The following is a 21,146-nucleotide window of genomic DNA, read 5'->3' as shown; positions in this document are numbered from 1 at the left end:
TTACTCTTGCACATAATAAAGCATTTGAATGTCTTTGTAGATTATAGAAACTTGGCCTTTTTCATCATTTTTACAAAGTGTTAAAAAACTTCCAGGGAGTAGAAAGGGACAGAGATTTCAAGCATCCTAAAATGGCAATTAAAGCACCAAGTAGACATTTTCTATAGCCTTTGAAAGTGAGACAGGATTTTAAAATGTAATTTTTTTCTTTCGCATGGTAATTATGATCATCTCTTAAGCCTCGAATGTCATAAATTAGCTATACTGAAGGAACCTAGTCCTGATGTTAGTCTGTTACTTTTCTATTTTCTTATTATCCTCTTAACTATTTTCCAGGCTGAGTAAATTCTTTGTACACTGGATTTGTGGCTAAATCAAAACAGAAAGTAGATCCTTCTATCTTTGCATTTTAGAAACCAGTAACACATATCACATACCAGAATGTATCTTTTGCATTTATTCACAAGCAACATGTTTGAAGGTTGAACCACATACAGTCAATTGTACTGTTAAAAATTTAATGCCTTTGCCTGCAGAATGTGCCAGTATATTAATTTTGTGGTGCCTTAACGTTCTGCATTTGAGAGTCATGAGCTCACATCACTAAGCCTGGTAGATACCTGTCTAATAAGGTTCAATACGGTTAATATATGAGCTTTTTTAAAAGAGTAAAGATAACTTTTTACTTTGATTTTATAGATTTTTTTCATGAGATATAAAGTCATTTATATAAGCAGCAGCATCTCATGCTAAAACATAGCACTATTCTTGCATTGCACACTAAAAGAGCCATACGAGACTACTTTTAAAAAGCAGTCTGAATTTGTGGCACAGTTGTTTTGTTTTGTTTTGTTTCATTTGAGACGGAGTCTCGCTTTGTCACCCAGGCTAGAGTGTGTGGCACAGTTTTTCAAGAATCTATTCCTCTTCGATTCAGATATTATAAATACTAGGGCAACATAGGAAGATAAAGGCTTGCTTAAATGGCAAATTTAGTAAATAAAAGTTATTAGTATGTTGAAATATATTTAAATTTTGACTCAAGAAGAGATCAATCACTCTCCAGTGAAATGCCTGGGAGGATGCAAGGAAGAAAGTACACCAGGCCCTATACCAGAGGCAGGGCTATGTCCAGATGCCCAAAATGGTGCCAAGAATCTGGAGGTTCCTCATCCCTGTTGCCATGTACACATATAAACATGTCTCTTAGACGAGAAGGAAAGAAACAATCTGCTAAGATGATTTCTTCATCCCTCAACAGGGAAATGGAGTATGGGATAGGTTGTGTATGCCTTTGGATTTCTTTGGAAGGAAAAGACCTCTATGGAATAAGGGGCAAAATAGATATTGTCAGTCCTGTTAACGCTTAGAACAAAAAGTACCTACAACACCGCAGCATCAATCCACAGGCCTGCAGCGTGTACTGTAGGAGATGCCTCTTTGACTCAGAGAAGAGGAGACACACATCACTGCCACTCCATCAATGAGTGGAAAATGAGATACTCCAGCACTAACAGAATGAAGCCTAAGAGGCTCATAGCTAGTACTCATAAGTGAAGCTGCCCCAAGCCCAAGATCAGAGGCGGTTGTTACTCCAGATACATCCGATGGCCTCAAGTGCCAAGTCGAGGCCAGTCTGTAGTCACCTCCAAGCAAAGTATAGAACAGTGAGACACCACAACTGTGTCCATCATCTCTGGACGAAGAGATTCACCAACACCCAGCAGGCACAGCACTAAAAAGGCATATTGGTAATTATCCATCACATTTCTCCACATGGTTCAGATGTTTTAGGAAGAATAAGGGGGAGGATATCTGCTTTCCCAGATTGCTTCCTGCAAAGAGTGTCATTGATTAAGAGAAAAAAGGTGAGAGGTCAAAATGGTAGCCATCAAGAGGGTTCCATCCAATATTGAGTGGACCACAATGAGTAGGTATGACCCTAGTCACCTTAGTCATCAACAAGGTGCCATAAGGGTCTGAATCAGAGGCTCCCCCAAAACCCCCAACAACTAGATACCACGGATGGCATCAAAGGAACAGGGAGGAGCCAGGTATCTTTCATGTCTTTCAGGCTAGATACTCACAAGGAATATATAGGATTGTTTATTTCTTAATTAAGAATACAGAAAAGCTATCTCAAGCCCTTTCTACACATACATACTAGTTGTGATTTAACAGGCTTTTTTAAAAATTCGTTCGATTTTAGTAGACTTTTTACCAAATTGATTAGAGTTGTAAATTTGTCTATACATACCAAGTAAATATGACCTCCTAACCTGCAGCTTTGACATGATCTAAGTTTGTACAAACTGCACAACTCAGCTTTTGAGGAATGATCTTTTTAGTATAAAAACAAAATTGCCACTCTCCATCCCTGTCTCCAAATACTTCAAAATGAATGTTTTTTCTGCATAGAAAGTTCGTAATCATCTTATCTTGGGTGTAATTGATGTCTGATATATTGATATTCTTTTAGTTGCAAATACAGCCATTCATAACAAGTGAATTTTTTTCTTCTCTAACAATATAGGTCTATTTTCCTAAACCATAAATAAAGGCTCTGTAGTTAGCCTGTCTTCTATACCATGAAATAATCTTGCCATGTCAGCAGTGAAAGTGGATTAACTGAAATTTCACCTTTAATTTTCATCTAATGTGTTTACTACCGATACAGCAAAATGTTTGTACTAAAAGCCAAGTATTGACCCAAGCCTTAGCAGCTAAGCCTGTGTGGCCATTTCCTCATTCCTCCCTGTCTACACTGTTAATACTACTTCATTAAATAATGGCTGACACAACAAAAGAAACACTCCTATAGATAGTGGTTTATAAATGGAATTGGTGCATTTTCTAAATAAGAAAATGCAGTACAGAGTGCTTCAGTTAAGTACATTGCGTCCTGTGGTCAGTAGCCTACACAAAAGTCAAAGATGAGAAACCTCTGGATCCATTTCGCCACTGGCTTGAAGCCTGTGACGTTAGTCAATCTACATGAATCACTAAGCTTTAGGAAAAAATAGGTAACATAGTCACATGTTCAAGCAATTCAAATATTCAGTATGTAGTTTTAATCATTTAACTCTGCTTAGCTAATCCAAAAATTCTTGAGGAGCCAACCAATTTGTTAAACCCCTAATTTGACTTTGGGTTTTTAAAATTTATTATTTTTTTTTAATATAGAGACGAGGTCTCACTATGTTGCCAGGCTGGTCTCAAACTCCTGGCCTCAAGTGATCCTCCCACCTCAGCCTCCAAAGTGCTGAGATTATAGATGGGAGGCACTGTGCCTGGCCCATAGTTTGATTTTGTTATAGTAGAGAATACACTGAGCTACAAGTCAACAGACTTGAATTTTAGTTCTGGGCATCCTAGGTCAATACGGTATCTTTAACTTGTTTCCTTGTTTTGAAATAAAGTGTTTGGGTATTATATCCATGGCTCTTTAAATACATTCTCTGAAGCACTGAAGACCTAGCCAGTTCCCTAAAACCAACTTGGTTTGGTTATGAGGTAAAGTCAAGTGAATAGAACTCTGAGCCTAGCACTTTAAATTGGTTAAAGTAGGAGCAGCCTCACTGTTACCTATATTAAACCACTGAACTAAATAATAGATAAGGTTTCCTCCAGATTAGATATTCTATAATAAAGGAAGTTAGATCAAGTCATATTTCTGCCCACAAGGAGCTTATAATCTAACTGGTAGAAAAAAAAAATACTTGAACATTTAATGTGTAAGATAGTATTACACATGTCAGCATTCCACAATGATACAGTAAAGTGCCAAGTAAAAGGTTATAAAGTTGAGGCTGGAATAATATGCAACTTTGCATGCAGATAGTTAATGCAAAGAAGGTTCATCGGAAAAAGAGAAGTTCAGGCTGTCATCAGGAAAAAGTCCATGGAATGAGTATTGAAAAATTGATTATTATAACTAGAACGAGAAAGAGAATATATTAATTGTGAATTAAAGTAGCTTGTTTCTAAGAATGGCTAATATTTTCAGACTTGTTAGAATATTCATATAGGAAGATGACAGCTATTCCTAACATGAAATATTATTATTGTATATCAGCAAGGGGAAATTAAAAATGAAAATAGGTCATGATGCAATATATTAGGAGCAAGCATGTATATTTATAGGTTTATGGACAAAGTCTAAGACACTGCTTTCATTACCTTTGCTATAACAAATCATATCTGTTAATATTAGGCCATTTGAACTTAAATCAAATAATGTTTTTCCCAAAAGGCAGTGGTCAGACTCTCACTAAATGAAATTCTGTTCTAAAAACAGCCATATGATTGAATGGATTCTGCTTGATGGTAAACACTCATCCCCTATTTCTGTGTTGTAAATATTTTTCCACAAGACAGTGAAAAGCCACCATGACCGTTGAGATTTCATTTTCGGGACTCTCACAGTTTCAGGCTGAGGTATAAGAAAGACCATCTATTATTAAGGGAGTGGAGGTCAAGCCACGCTGGTGGCCCTCGTAGGGTAAAGCAGGGATCGGGGAAGGGCTGGTGCAGGAGGGTGGCAGGAGATCTGGAGGAGCTAGAGTGGCAGGTACTCGCTGTGACAGGGAATCTCAAGTGGAGTGGGCCGCGCAGCCAAAGAGGAAAGCAGGGCACCGGGTAGGGACACAGAGCCGGGAAGATGCCTTTGTGAGAGGAGCGGGAATTTCATCAGCAAGAGGTGGCCTGAGTGGACCCATCGGTCTGGCTGAATTGATCAAGATTGAGCCAGAATCTTAGAGGAAGTTACACGGCAAATCTTTCAGAACTTCACAAGGGCTTTTTGTAAATTCAAAGATTCAGTCAATCTGGTGAATTTGACTAGATCTTCCCAAGCACAGATAAATGGAAAAATGACTTCTAATAGTACCTAAACTTCACTCCGATATTTCTGGCCTTTGAACTTTACCAAAGGTAACCTCCCAGGTGCTCAGAGAAAGGAAAATTTAAGATAGTACCTGGAGGAGAAGAGACTAGACAAGGTCATGCAGAAATTAAATCAGAAAGCTCTTAGTTCACAAGCAGGAAATGGAAACCAGACCACCAGTATGAAGGGACAAAGCCCGAGCTACGGCACGGGGCAGTCTTCACTGTTCTTCCCAGGAGGAATCCAGAGTAGTTCATTGTGAGCTTACAAAGGCTTTTAACTACTCAAGATAATTTTTACAGCTAATTATGACATAAACCCTAAAATTCCTGTTTCCTGGAAGGCAGAGACCAAGGGAAAGTACTGCCACATGGTAACAAGGTCAAGCCCCCAAGGACATAAAACAAGATGGAGATAAACAGTTTTTTTTGTTTTTTTGTTTTTTTGGTTTTTTTTGAGACAGAGTCTTGGTCTGTTGCCCAGGCTGGAGTGCAGTGGCGCAATCTCGGCTCCCTGTCCTGCCTCAGCCTCCCAAGTAGCTGGGACTACAGGCGCCCGCCACCACACCTGGCTATTTTTTTTTTTTTGTATTTTTAGTAGAGACGGGGTTTCACCATGTTAGCCAGGATGGTCTCTATCTCCTGACCTCGTGATCCGCCTGCCTCAGCCTCTGAAAGTGCTGGGATTACAGGCGTGAGCCACTGCGCCCGGCCAGTAAACAGTGATTTTTACCATTCAGTCAACCGTTTGCACAGAGAGAGAGAAGCCAGAAATCCGACTGGTAAGAAATTCTTATCCTTTTGCCGGCATGCCAGGCTTCTGGGTTCTCTTTCCCTGAGCGGCCCTCGTGACTGAGCTTGGCACACCATTGCGCTGGGACAAAGCCGCATCAGCAAGGAAAATTATCTTTTTCTGTTCTGGCCAGAGTAAACTATGTGTGACAAAAACATAGACGTTCGCTACTCTGATTAGCACCCAATATCAAACTGGCAAGGCTCAAATTTGCCCCTGGTTGGGCTCCATCATTGTTAATCCAACCTCCGACCAGGAGTTTCAACCTGTGGTCTCTGGGCAAGATGGTTTCCCTGAATAATAGAAAAGATAAGAAAGGGAAAAGAGAGAGAGAGAGACAAGCATTGCCTGAGGCAGGGTGGGGAAGGCTAAATGATTAGGGAGGCCAGAGAAAGACCCACCCATTGCCTCGACACTGAAAAAATGTTCAGGCAGCTGCTTCTAGATAGTGAAGGGACCTTTTCCAGCAGTCCCGTCATCTCTCAAGTTTCCCCTTCTAGGGAGGAAAAAGCTCCCCATGTCCCACTCTCCTGTACATGCCTAATTCTGTCACCCACAGTTATCAGCAAAGAGTGCAAGGCAGATTATTCCAAAGAAAATAGCAGTTGACATGTTGTAGTGCCAAACCCGTTCTTAGACAAAAGGGACTTTACTGAGAGCCCTTGTTTTTAAAATGTACTTCAAATGCATTGTTTTTCATTTGGAACATTCCAGTGTAGGTTATCTTTAGTAAGATTTTGTTGTTTCTTTAAGACTTCACTGCCTCCCAGGCCTAAAGTGTAAGCCAGAAAGAACTTGGTTTTCCAGAAACTAAGGATCCCATTTTTACCTAAAGTATTGGCCTTACGCTCAGGTTCTCTTGATTAACTTAGCCGGTGATTTTTTTTCCTAAGTGTAAGAAAAATGAAACAAAGGGGTATAACACAAAAATCTGATTGTTTCAAAAGCCACATTTTATAGCTCCTGCAATATTACTGCTTACTACCAGTTCCTTTCTGACCCAGCCAGATGTAAGAGGCCTCTAACTGGATCCAAGCCAGTTAATTCCCAGATCAAATCCATTCCTGGACCCAGGCCAGTTTCTGTCAGGACTCCAAACCCAGTTTGGATCAGAAGTTTGCTCAAAGAAACTCAGAGAGCTCAAAACACAAATCCGTGGAGCTCGGAAATCCAAGAGGGAGCTTACCCATGATCCCCAGCAGCTGTGAGAGATCAGTGGAGCTCCAGAATCCAAGGGGGAGCTTACCCATGATCCCCAGCAGCTGTGAGAGATCAGTGGAGCTTGGAAATCCAAGAGGGAGCTTACCCATGATCCCCAGCGGCTGTGAGAGATCAGTGGAGCTTGGAAATCCAAAAGGGAGCTTACCCATGATCCCCAGCGGCTGTGAGAGATCAGTGGAGCTTGGAAATCCAAGAGGGAGCTTACCCATGATCCCCAGCGGCTGTGAGAGATCAGTGGAGCTCCAAAATCCAAGGGGCAGCTTACCCATGATCCCCAGCAGCTGTGAGAGATCAGTGGCGCTCCAAAATCCAAGGGGCAGCTTACCCATGATCCCCAGCGGGGCTGTGAGAGATCAGTGGAGCTCCAAAATCCAAGGGGGAGCTTACCCATGATCCCCAGCGGCTGTGAGAGATCAGTGGAGCTCCAAAATCCAAGGGGGAGCTTACCCATGATCCCCAGCGGCTGTGAGAGATCAGTGGAGCTCCAAAATCCAACGGGGAGCTTACCCATGATCCCCAGCGGCTGTGAGAGATCAGTGGACACAGTGGGTCCTGCAGGTACCTTGCGTGTTCACTCAGCGCTGCTGGGGGTCGCTAGAAGCTCCACTTTGGATCCCGCTTCTGACACCATCTGATAAAAGTAAAACTTCAGCTGAATTAAATTTAAAAGAGTTCTATTGAGCAATGAACGACTCACGAATCTGGCAGCCCCTGGAATCACAGCAGATTCACAGAGACACTCTTGACTGGTAAATTATAAAAGGGCATGGATTATGTCTCTTTAGCTTATTTGTATAGATACCACCTGCAGGTTTGAGATTGATGTTAAGTAATCATACTGTGCTACCGCACATGTTCCTCTCTTTCTTCACTTTTCTATGCCATTTCTGTTTGTTCGATGTACTTGTAATAATCTCCGTTGACATTTGAAGGATAGAAGCAAATGCCACTTTAAAGCTTCCTTAGTGCAGATGAAATGATAATAATACAACACATTTTCAACACTTTCCTGGAGAAGTCAAAGCTCTTCACAGACTTTAACTCATTCATCTTCACAATAGCAGTATTAGAGATAACTGGGGACAGGTGTTATTGGCATTTTACATATGGATGCTGAGGTCACCTGAGGGACTTTTAACAGAAGTCAAAATATGACAGTGCAAAGTTCAAGTCTCTGTTTTCAGGGATGGCACTGAGGCCCACCGTACAAAATGACTTGCCTTGCTCTACAGCTGGGCAGCAACAGATGAGGATGACTGCGACTCAGTCATCTTTGGCATCTGCAGGTCATAATTCTCACCCCTGTGGAATGGTTTGGGGGCAGGCCAGTGTCCACAGGAGGCAACACCAAGACACAGGATTTGAAGGCAACAGAGCAAAGTAAATCAGTTCAGAACAGCCTGCGGACAGCCTTTCTCTTCTTTGAACACACGTTTAAATGTGATACTGACTTTCCACACTGAAAATTTTCATGGAGTTCTACACAGATCATTCACTTTACCACTAATAATTAATGCAAATAGGTCACAGTTTGTGGATTTGGACTGTGGTTCTTATTTTATAAGCCCAGTAAGCTTCTCTTTTTTTCTTAAAGCAGCTCTGATTGACTCTTTAACTGGAACATGGGGCGTTTTATGAGTAGAACATGCTGATGACATAATACAGTAGGGAATTCTCTTTAACAAATAAAAATAACGATTTTGTTTATTTTAGAAAGGGCTAAATGTTTGAAAGTGATGATCTTTGTAAACATTTTCTAGCTGGCATGATTAGTTTTGACTCCTCCAAGCAGCAGCATTTTCCTGGTCTAATTGTTTTTCGATCAACAGGCTGAGTCATAACACAGAAAATGCGGAGAAGGAAGAATAATTGAACATCAGAAGCCTTCTAATGTCTTCCAGCCCTCATCCAAGGGCAAGGGAAATGTGACTTCCAAGAGAGATGAAGATAAATGCAGCCAGTTTCAAACAGAATTATAATAGCCCTTCCTTGGACATTGAGTTCAAGGAAGGATTAGTTGTCAGGAGAGGGAGGTGATGAGTGTTCACCTTGGGAGGAGTCTTAGCAGATCAGGGTTTTGAGAGATAAGGCCCAAAAAGAAAGCACAGCTGATGGCTTGTTACCAGAGACATGCATAACAATAAGTCTCGCTCTTATCATTTTCACAAGCACTAAGAAGTTCTGGTAGACACTGCACGTTAATTTCCAGGGCCTCCTGCATCAATGAGTGGAAGTAAAGGCTGTCCTTGGTGAGCTTCAATGAGTTGACAAAGGAAGGGTCCTCACCACACACAGGCTGTGTGCTCAGCATCTCTCTCTATGCTTTTCCAAGAAGCTGCAGTGCAGATATATCATCGACTAGATAATTTCTTCCTGAATTTGGCACATTTTTTTTTTTCCAACTTGGATTTATTTTGATGCACTTTAAATCAATGAACATTTCTTAATGCTTTGCGATGGCATTACTTCAGCTTTCAGGGAAACCAAGGGTGAACCAAGAGGGAAACACTTCCCTTCATAAGTTGCTAGCCTTTCTGCCCAATTTTTTTCCCCAGATTGTAATGTGGAATTTTAATATTGAATAACTTCAAACCTGCAGAAAAACTGAAGGGACAGTATAGCAAAATCTGTATACCTTTCACTTAGATTCACCAAGTGCTAACATTTTTTTCTACATTTGCATTTATTTCTTTGTATGTTTACTAGGCCATTCTTGCATTGCTAAGAGACTGGGTAATTTGTAAAGAAAAGAGGTTTCCAGCTGCATCCATGTCCCTACAAAGGACACAAACTCATCCTTTTTTATGGCTGCATAGTATTCCATGGTGTATATGTGCCACATTTTNCAACTCTCTGATTATAAAATCCAGCTTGTGTGCTCAACATAACACACAAATGTCAAATCTTCAAAGCTCAACATAACACACAAATGTCTTGGAACTCTTTTTTTTTTTTTTTGAGACGGAGTCTCGCTCTGTCGCCCAGGCTGGAGTACAGTGGCCGGATCTCAGCTCACTGCAAGCTCCACCTCCTGGGTTCACACCATTCTCCTGCCTCAGCCTCCCGAGTAGCTGGGACTACAGGCGTCCGCCACATCGCCCGGCTAGTTTTTTGTATTTTTTAGTAGAGACGGGGTTTCACCGTGTTAGCCAGGATAGTCTCGATCTCCTGACCTCGTGATCCACCCGTCTCGGCCTCCCAAAGTGCTGGGATTACAGGCTTGAGCCACCGCGCCCGGCCAATGTGCCACATTTTCTTAATCCAGTCTGTCACTGATGGACATTTGGGTTGATTCCAAGTCTTTGCTATTGTGAATAGTGCCGCAATAAACATACGTGTGCATGTGTCTTTATAGCAGCATGATTTATAATCCTTTGGGTATATACCCAATAATGGGATGGCTGGGTCATATGGTACATCTAGTTCTAGATCCTTGAGGAATCGCCATACTGTTTTCCATAATGGTTGAACTAGTTTACAATCCCACCAACAGTGTAAAAGAGTTCCTATTTCTCCACATCCTCTCCAGAACCATCATTCTTAGCAAACTATCACAAGAACAGAAAACCAAACACCGCATGTTCTCACTCATAGGTGGGAACTGAACAATGAGATCACTTGGACTCGGGAAGGGGAACATCACACACCGGGGCCTATCATGGGGAGGGGGGAGGGGGGAGGGATTGCATTGGGAGTTATACCTGATGTAAATGACGAGTTGATGGGTGCTGACGAGTTGATGGGTGCAGCACACCAACATGGCACAGGTATACATATGTAACAAACCTGCACGTTATACACATGTACCCTAGAACTTAAAGTATAATAAAAATAATTAAAAAAAAAAAAAAAGAAAAGAAAAGAGGTTGAATTGGGCTTACGGTTCTGCAAGCAATGCAAGAAGCATCGTGCCAGCATCTGCTTCTGGGAAGGCCTCGGGAAGCTTTTCCCCATGGCAGAAGGCAAGGCAGGAGCAGGCACTCCCCATAGGGAAATCAGGAGCAAGAGAGAGATTGTGGGGAAGGTGCCATGCACTTTTAAATGACCAGATCTTGAGAGAACTCACTATCTCAAAGACAGCACCAAGCCACGAGGGATCCACCCTCCTAACCCAAAAACCTCCCACCAGGCCCTTCCTTCAGCATCAGAGATTACAATTCAACATGAGATTTGGGCAGGGACAAATCTCTAAACAATATAATATGAGAGTATGAGTGTATGTGTATTACATTCTGAACTATTTGAAAATAAGTTGGAGACATGATAATAATAAACACCTAAAATTCTTCAGGTTGTATCTCCTAGGAATGAGGTCATTCTCCTGCATAACTACAGTGGTATTATCTAATCCCAAAATGTAACATTGATGGAATAATAGTGTACAGTCCATATTCTTACTCCCCAAGTGTCCCAGTAGTGCTCTTTATGACTTTTTAAAATCTGGAGTCTACTAAAAAAACATGTATTTAGTTGTCATATCTGTTTAGTCTGTTTTAATCTAGAAAAGTCCCTTCACTTTTTTGGTCTTTCATGACACTGACAGCTTTTAAGAGTTCAGGCCCACTAACCTGTCATCTGCCCCGCATTCTGCATTTGTCTGTGGTTTCCCCATGATTCAATTCAGGTCAGGCATTTTTGGCCAAAAGTATTAATGGGTGATGTTGTATTCATCCCTAGCATCATAGCAGGAGGCACATGATATCAGTATGACCTTTTATTGGTGATGCTAAGGTTGATCATTTAGCTAAGATTGGACTCATGAGATCTCTCTGCTACCTTTTTTTCTTTTGAAATTAAAAGCAATACGTGGAGTACTACATTGGAACTGGGTTCTATCCTTCTCCTCCACATTTTACCCAGTAGTTTTAGCATCCATCCATTGATGGTTCTTGCCTAAACATTGGTGGCTGCAAATGGTGCCTTTCTAATTCTCTAATTCTGCCATTCCTTCCTTTAGTAGTTGGCATTCTTCTGTAAAGAATAGGTTTTCTTCTCTCCACCTGCTTTTGGCAATTCATTATTCAATATATTATAATGCCTCTCTCTCAGGATTCTTTTCTAATGCCCCCAATTAGTTCCAGTCCTTGTGTCCTTTTGACAGGTCTACATCTGTTTTTGAGTACTCGCTTGCTTTCTGGAACAAGATGTTTCAAGCTCACTCTGTACTTTGCCTGGTTGAGACAAGGCATCTAAATAGTCAGCTTTAAATACAAAGTGTGTTCCAGGGAAGCAATCAAGTCATTTGTAAATAGAAAAGAAAATTTTTAATTTGGCCTGTAGCAGTTGGAGAATCAAAGAGTGGTACAGGGTAGAAAGTGACATTGAGTTTAGACTTGAAGGATGAAATATGCAGAGAAAAGTCAGTTTGTTCCTTGAGGGAACATGTCAAAAATTTTCGTGGAAGCAGGAAATTCCTGATCTATTCAAGGAATAGCAAGTAGCAGAGAGTGGCTGGCAAGCAGGTAGGAAGTAGCCAGATGACAAAGGGCCTTAAGTGCCATGCCAGGATATTTGGGCCAGGAAGAGGGACTGTGTTTGCTTTGTTTTGAACATTTCATTATATGCAATTAAGGTTCACCCGTTATTCCTTCACAAGGGTTAGAGGAGTGGGAAGAGAAAGTAATAATTGGGAGAAAGAAGTACAATTAGAAGATTATTTGTAATTACAAGAAAAATTAGAAGATTATTTGCAAGTACAATTAGAAGATTATAGGTATTTTTTTGTATAATGACTTCTTTTCCTCTGAGTAGATACCCAGTACTGGAATTGCAGATCATTATTCTAAGTGAAGTAACTCAGAAATGGAAAACCAAACATCAGATGTTCTCACTTATAAGTGGGAGCCAAGCTATGAGGATACAAAGGCATGAGAATGATACAGTGGACTTTGGGGACTTGAGGGTCTTGGGGGAAAGGGTGGGAGGTGGGTGAGGGATAAAAGACTACAAATTGCATACAGTGTACATTGCTTGGTTGATGGGTGCACCAAAATCTCATAGATCACTACTAAAGAACTTATGTAACCAAACACCACCTGTTCTCCAAAAACCTATGGAAATAAATGAATAAATAAAATAAAAATAAATAACTCCTTCCCCCTTCAAAAAAAAAAAAAGGAAGATTATTTGCCACATGTCCAGGCAGGCAACTATTTATTCTATACCTTATAGAATGTAGTATATATTCTCTTGGTAATTTTCAATTAGGTTTGCTTGGATTTGGGATTTTTGGTTGTCCTTTCTATAGTTCCTGCTAGATAGTTCTCAGCCCTCAAGTTGAAGGGCAGAGGACTGAGTCTGTCTTGCTGCTGAGCACATGTGAAGTATTTAAGTGTTTGTTGATCCACTCACATCATGTTTAAATCACTCGAAATGATATTATGTGCTCACTTTGAATTTAATGTTCTCTTTATAACCTAGGACTCTGTGACTGCATATCTATATATGAAATGAAAATTAGTATCTGTATAATCAAACCAAAAAAAAGTTCCTCTGAAAAAAGCAGATAATTGAATCATAAATATAGTTCCTACTTCAATAACCTAGAACTGCACTGTTCAATTCGTATAGTAACCACTAGCTGTGTGTGGCCATTGAGTACTTAAAATGAGCCTTGTCCAAGTTGAGACATGCTGTAAATGGATTTCAGAGACTTAGTATGAAAAAGAATGTAAAAGACCTCAATTTTTATATATTGATGATGTTAAAATGATTTGGGGTATATTGGGCTAAATAAAAAAGATATTAACATTTTTCCCATTTTTACTTTTTTAAGGTGGCTATTAGAAAATTTAGATTTGTGAATTACTTATTTTTATTTGGCAGTGCTGAGATAAATAAATATATTTATTTTACAGATGGTCTCAAACTTGTATTTCCTGAGATTCTAATAGAAATATAAGTACACAAAAGGCATGTACTCCACAGCTTTACATTAGGACTACTTTGAATTCTTGACTTCAAGAAAGTGAAAACACAACATATTGATTTTATTTTTGAAAATTTTCAAGAGCAGCCATAAGTATAAATGCCATTTTATAAGAAACAAATTCATTAATAACATTTCCCAGAATTCATATTTTACAGTATAAATTAGCAATTTTTAAAATATAATCTTTTGCCTCATGTGTGTACGTAAAGGACCTTTTTTAAAAATATATTTGTCAAAAATTAAAATGGTAAAGACCTATAATAGTGAACTGATGTTACAGACAGTATAGTTTTCTTTTCCTGGTAATGAAATCTGAGTCATATTTTTTTAATGTGTTGCCATTTCTCCAAATGGGCTAAGAATCCTCAGAAAGTAAATGGTGAGTGTAGACAGTCATCCCATTATGCCTTAAATAGTTAGTGATGTCTAATATGTCTAACTTAACTCTCAGAACTTAACCTAATGTTCCAGAATAGTAGGGAGCCTTAAGATTCATCATAATGGGTTCATTAAGCATTTGTCTATATGAGATGTAAAGTATTCATTAAGTCTTAGAGTGATTTTTAGGCTCTCACTAACGCATCTCCTTAAGTCTCTGTCAAGCTGCCGAAAGACAGCTCTGTACTTCAGGAAAACAGACCAGCAGCAGGTCTCTTCTTTAGAGCTCTTCAAAGAATCACCTTAACCTCCCTTACTAACTTGTTAGTGTCTGACAACTTTTATTATTGTCATAGCCTGTGATTTTAGCCTCTCTGAGCTTCATTTTCCTCATCTCTAAATGGAAGATAAAACCCAGCTATGCTCTGAGTGCCTGGTGTACTGTAAGGACTCAGATCACATCTTGAATGAATGAGGATTATGCCCATCTCAAATAGCACCTCCCAGGCAAAGCTAGTTCACTCCATTTTTCCCTCAGGATTTATTGATTTTAGAAATGTTTCCATTGCCTTTTTAAATAATTTATTTATTTTTACAAAAGAACCAGTGTCAATCTACAGATTCTTGGGAAGCCAGGCCAGTGGGCGGGCCTCTAGGGATGCCAGTAGCCCCCCCCACTGTCAAAGGCTTAACTTCCCTCTTGAATACACAACCCATCTTGGCTGCCAGGAAGGCACCTCTGCCCTCCTTGGGCCGCCTCATGCTTCTCTCCTATCTACTGGGTTTGATTGTATATCTTTCTCTTTTACTACAATGTGAGTCCTCATTTTAGTGAGGGCAGAGAAACTCATCCTTAAACCCTAGTGCCTGGCACAGAATGAGACTTTAATATCTATTAAATAAATGCATATGTATATGCAGGCCAAGGAATCACCTGAAATGACGTTAAGTATTTCACAAAAGCTAGCCTGGAAAAGTTACGAGTGTACCTCATTCTACTTCTCAGCTGGCTATAAACTAATCACTTGAATTCAGGCCTTTGCTAATTGTTCAGCTCATGACATCTCTCTTTTTGTTAACTTTAAAAGACAAACCTGATCTATTTTATCGGCAGGATAACAAGAGAAAGCAAAGAAGATGGAAATTTCTTGAATATGTATCATATGTAAGATTGGCCACATAATCCATACAACTTCCCTGTGAAGTAGATATTTTCTACATTTTTACTGTTGATGACACAAGGCCAAGGAGTTTAAATAACTGAGTTTGTAAAGCTGGTGAATGGTAGAGCTGGGGTTTGAACCTAGGTCTAACTTATTAACTTCATCATGATGGAGTCATGCTCTTTGATAGAGAGATGCCTTTTCTATAAAAGCACCTGAGCAGAAAAGTCATGCAGGTGCACAGAGAATGAATGCCTCCCACTGTTGTTTTTCAGTGCCAAAAGCATCCGAGGCCTTGCAGAGTACTCCTTCACGCTTCCAGCTCCAACCAAGGAGCCACAGTTCACTAATGTACCTTGTGGAGGAAAGATGGGCAGGAAACCAGGGACAAATGGCCCCACTAACTGAAAAGAGTTGAATAATTGGTTTCTACCAATTTGCCGGCTCTTGCTTTGTAGTCCCCTGTCTTTCCAGCTTTAGAGAAAAGCTGGGAGGACATCACTGAAAACAATGGAATATGGAGTGCTAATTCTCATCCTTACCTTTGGGAAAGGAAACAGCCTGAGATAATGGATGAAAATTGTAAAATCTATGTTAATGTGCTTATCACACAAAGTATGGTTGCTTATAAGCTTGCACATAGATCCATAACTTTTATTTTTGCCTTTTGTTAAAAACGGGACTTGATCTGATGACTGGTTGTCTTTGAGCAACTATGGTTGGCTATAGTCTACTCTGCAAACAATGCGGGAAAAAATCCAAATCGGACTTTCTATAGTTCAGCCAGCTAAAGTGTTGATCAAATCCTCTAGGGTAGAAATGAAGAGGTAATTTGTTTTTCTGCTATCTGTACGCAGCTGTCTCTTTACTAGTTTCATGTACTTACGTCATGATTGGCCTTCAGATATTTGAGGTGGAGGAAATTCATCATAATTTCAAATGTTTTTCTTAAATTTTTTTTTTTTATTTTTCTAAGGGACACTTTAAGGTTTTGTCCAAAAATGATTCTGTGACTTGAAGAAAATATATTCCAAAATAATTGTAATGACATAGTAAATTAAAATTCATGACTTTGTCTCTCAACTTACTCATCTTAGTTTTCTATCATTTTTATTGTACTTTCTATAAAGTTAGAGATAATCCAAACCAATTATTATCTTTAATTAATTGTAACATAACTGGTCTTGTTGGAAGTTTAAATATTATCAAATAAAATAAAAACATAATTTACAAGTATGGCTAACAGTGGCCTTGCTTAACTCAAATAAATGTTTCTTTCCAAAAAAAATTGCATCGTCTTATGCCCAAATACAACCACTTTGATTATTTTCCCATTTGAAAATTAATTAGGTTACAACAGTGTCTTAGCAAACCCAATATGTATAATCTAGGTAGCTACCTCTGAAATTCTGAAATCCATAGTCTGGCTTCAAAAATCAGAAAATAATTTATATGCAGCTATAAACTTGAAGCACAATTTTGTACTCCTGTTCTTTGGGCCTAAGTAAAAACTAGGATTTTAATTGAGTTTCTTGAATCATATAATGTATGTGTCAAATTCAGGTGGGTTGTGCATGCATGGGTCTTCACAAGGGAGTTTCCACTTTAAAGTTGGCAGGCCTGCTGAAGCACTCTAAATTGCCTTCACCATGAAGTGGTGTAAAGTGCTCCCTGACTCCTTCCCTCTTGGCTGTTGGGAAAAGCTTGAAACCCTAGGCCTGGGATAGGTCTCAGAAAGTACTTGGTAAGCACCTAGGTTCCAGGCAAGACCACCATTCAAGAGAGGTAGAGATGTCAATTGACTTTGCTGTGAATCCCTCAAAGATCACCACCCTGATCTACCAACTATGTTTAACAGTGTCTAGATCAATACATATTTTTGTGTGTATCACCAGTGTTCAGAAACATCATCTCACAGAAGTCCTAAATGACTCAAGAGTTAAGAGCTTCTTATATTGAAGTTCATATCAGGGCAATATTCACATGAGGTTCACTCTGTATTACTGTGTAGTTTTACTTTTGTGTTTGCATTAGTAAAAACATTAACAACTATGAAAAATAGTTTGAGTTTTAATAAATAAGCTGTGTGAACTGGTAATACTGACAATAGATTATCTTGCAGTACCTTTCCTGAATTTTTAAATCGCCTTTTCAAGATTTCCTCAGAAAGATAGGAGGCTCCCTCTAGTGGGAAGTGAACATTGTAATTGATTGATTTCCCCCAAAGCAGTGTGTATAACTTCATAGGTTTTGTTTGAAGGCAAAGGACCCTCTTCTGACTCTGATAGTTTGGGCTCCATAACATTTGTTTATTTTTCTCTCTGAATTTTGGTAAAGAAAATAATATTGGTTACCAAGCTATAGGACAGTTGTGAGTTTAGAGTCATGTTATGAAGTGAATTGCTCCTGTATCAGCAAAGAGATGTGAAGTTACCAATCTGTGCCTAGGCATTAACTTGTTAGAGAATAAAAAATATGTATATGTATATATTTATGAAATATATAAATTCTAATCTTAATTCATAAGCCTTTTACTTTGATAAGTAGGTTAAAGGATTATCTTACCATCTCTTGCCCTCACTTTATAGCTGAGCTTAAGTGACTTGCTCAAGATTACACATTTGAAAGTCGGCTTTGACCTTTGAGTTTCTATTAATTTTTACAGAATGTAAGCTGTATTCGCTTTGGCTTTTCTTACTTTATGAGAAAACAATGACCAAAATCACATGCATTTTTTAGGTAATTTTCTATCTGTCTCATATCATTTCTACTTGAAGCTAAAACTATATCTTTATAGAGTATAATAACTTATATTAAATTTTAATTCTGAATTATCAAGAGAAACTAAAATTGTACCCAGGGAAGGAAGGAAGTAGCACATTACAAATACAGGTTTTGGTTTTGTAATTAGTAAAGGAAAAGAAAAGATTCTAATAAAATTTAATATTGAGAATGATATATAACCCAAAATGGCCAATAACCACTTCCAGGAAGAATGTTTACAGCAAGTTATAGAAATTTCCCATTTTAAAGCCATACATCATATATTTCACCTACTCCCCATTTATATATTTTTTATCAAAGTGTGTGCTTACTTGCTTTTTGGTAAGTGACAAAGTTAATCTACACTGGAGGAAGAAAAAGAAATAGTTACTAATTTTTTTCCCTTATTTTCTTACAGAAAATGATGTGCTTGCTTTTGGAACATTGGTCAGTACTTCCAATACCTATGACGGGTCTGGTGTTGTGACTGTGGAAACTGACCACCCACTCCTCTGGACCATGGCCATCAAAAACTAACCTGTCGACTGGCATCCATAAATGTGCCTCTGCCATATCTCATTTCTCAACGGTTCATTGCTCAATAAGAACAATTCACCTGGGTTTGCAGGAATCTAAACCTCTCTAGGGGAAGCCCACTGGGTTTAAAGATGTTAGTGTTTAAATAATACAGGTAACATAAATGGCAGATCTCAATTTTATAGTAGTGGGAAAGATACATGCTAAGAAAGCAAATAAGCTCCATTACATTTGGTTGGAACCTAATGGGAATCATTCCACTATACATTTCAGTACTGATTATTCTTCTTATGTTATTAATAATTCCATTTATCCTAGAAAATTGTTTTTAATTTGAAGCAGAGATCATTGTTGAGGTTCCTCTTGGGAGTCTAGAACATCCTTAAATGTCTAACAACAAGGGCTACCTCTGAGTACCTTTTAGTATTAGTTTTCTATATAAGATATATATTATCTTCTACTGAAAAAAAATTCCTTTCAGATTGGGGTGTTATAAGTGCATCAGGTCACTCTGACCTTATTACTGTCTTTGGTATTGTCTTTTTAAAATAAATCAGGAATCACTGACCTAATTGTCAAATTTAAAAATAGGTAGTTATTATAAGCAAAGAGAAATGATGTGAAAGATAAATGATGATTCATGGAGCCCTACTAACACATTAACCCCCCCAACATCACAACCTAGGTGGAAAAAGCTGTGCAGAGGAAACAAGCATAAATATCAAATTCGTTTCTGACATAGCTTAGACTGAAAAACTGTTGGTTCAAAGACCAGAAGTGTACTCACATTACCAGAAAATGAGTTTGTCTATGGGGATACATGAACACCATACACTAAGGAGCCTAACTCCAAAGCCTACGTTCTCATCCTAGTCTGATATTCACCTAAGTTTCCGGACCCCTTTCGTTAGCTGTAAAATGGAAGGGGTTGGACGGATGGTGTCTGAGGTTCTTTCCCACACTGAAATTCTAAATTTTGACACTTAGCAATCATAGGGCTGGTAATACACACAGTTACTGACTTAGCCTAAACAACCTGGTGCATCAAAATGTATTCACCTTTCTTTTGTAAAGAGACCATCTTCTGTCTTCTTTCCACCTTTCTCTATGTTTTATGAAACCAACTGTTGACATACAAATCATGATTGAAGGAGAACCTGTCCAATGTGTTTTATGTACACAAATCCCTATGTTGCTATAAGAAAAGTGACAGTAACTTTTCTTTTTGGTGCTATGACAGTGTGAGACTCACGTTGTCTGTAGAGAATGAAAGAAGCAGTGACCCACGTGACTGTGGCATTTTCGGCACTTGTCATTACTTTCTGCTTGACTGGAGGTTGAGACTCAGCCATGTTTCCATCTTCAGTTTCTGAAGACTAGTTATATATTCCTTACTCAAAATATATTCATAATATATAAAAGAAGTATATCTATGATTTTAAAATTTTACTACCAAAGAATGCATGTTCTATTTGTCCTGAAAATGTTACCAGTGTTAATAAATGAATACTTATCAAAAAAGAATATAGTTTCCTGAACCTTAGTAAATACTGGGGGACAGGGGATTAAAAAAAAAAAGCATTGAGGCTTATCTCACACTACCACCTGAGTATCAGGCTGTAGCCATTGGGGGCCTACAGAAGGAGTTCTCTTAAAACATAGGCCACCATTCCCAGTTCCTGCCAGGCTACTGAGGAATTAGGTGCTGGTTTTAACCATACACATGTTGACAGGCCCGAGGGCCTCTTCCATTCTTGTCAAGGGAAGTGCTAACCTCTCCTTTCATACAGCACTACGTGCTGGTTTTATTACAGTCAGCCCTCCATATCAGTGGGTTCCACATCCATACATTCAGTCAATCCATCATGGATTGAAAATATTTGTAAAGAAAAGAACGGTTGCATCTGTCCTGAACACATACAGACATTTTTCTTGTCATTATTTCCTAAACAATACAGTATAACAGCTGTTAGCATTTATATTGTGTTGGGGATTATAAGTAATCTAAAGATGATGTAACATACATGGGAGGATGTACATAGGTTATATGCAAATACCACATCATTTTATATCAGGGACTTAAGTATCCCATCCACGGATTTTGGTATCTGCAGGTTGGGGGTTGGAGAGGTTGTCCTGGAACCAGTCCTTGCAGATACCAAGGGACAACTATATTTCCCCCCTTCCCATTCCTTAAAACTACCTAAGTGTGTCTTTCTCTTTCTGTGCTACCCCACCGTGGCAGTGAAGTATCCACCTATTTTTATAACAATACAAGGCTGCAGATGGTGAGATCTCAGGTACACCCAGTGAACTATCTGAGCCTCCCAGGAAGTCCGTCTTCTCTCGCTCCTGTTCAGTTCAGATCCTGACCTGCAGCGTGTAGCCATAAAAGAGACTGCAGGTTGGGCCCTGCTGGGAAAGTGACAGGTGCTCCTTGACCTTCTGACTCCAGTCACTTTTTATTTCTATGGGT

At 39.2% G+C, this 21,146-nt stretch overlaps 1 protein-coding gene and 1 pseudogene across 2 annotated transcripts in view; one reads left to right on the top strand and one right to left on the bottom strand.

Moving 5' to 3' along the window:
• The window catches only part of TPK1 (thiamin pyrophosphokinase 1), a 396,830-nt gene extending 377,492 nt beyond the window's left edge, over window positions 1-19,338 (top strand). For both annotated transcript variants that reach the window (XM_025380408.1, XM_025380409.1), the window contains one exon: window positions 18,552-19,338. In XM_025380408.1, the coding sequence (XP_025236193.1) occupies window positions 18,552-18,670 (119 nt within the window). In that variant the 3' untranslated portion in view covers window positions 18,671-19,338. The remainder of the gene's footprint in view (window positions 1-18,551) is intronic.
• Window positions 19,339-20,321: 983 nt separating this feature from the next.
• LOC112621959 lies at window positions 20,322-20,463 on the bottom strand (annotated as a pseudogene).
• Window positions 20,464-21,146: the final 683 nt, after the last annotated feature.

The sequence above is a fragment of the Theropithecus gelada genome, chromosome 3 (assembly GCF_003255815.1).
Source record: "Theropithecus gelada isolate Dixy chromosome 3, Tgel_1.0, whole genome shotgun sequence".
Classification (NCBI taxonomy): Eukaryota; Metazoa; Chordata; class Mammalia; order Primates; family Cercopithecidae; genus Theropithecus; species Theropithecus gelada.
Note: the sequence above shows the minus strand (reverse complement) of the source record. Positions and strands in the feature narration are given on the sequence as shown.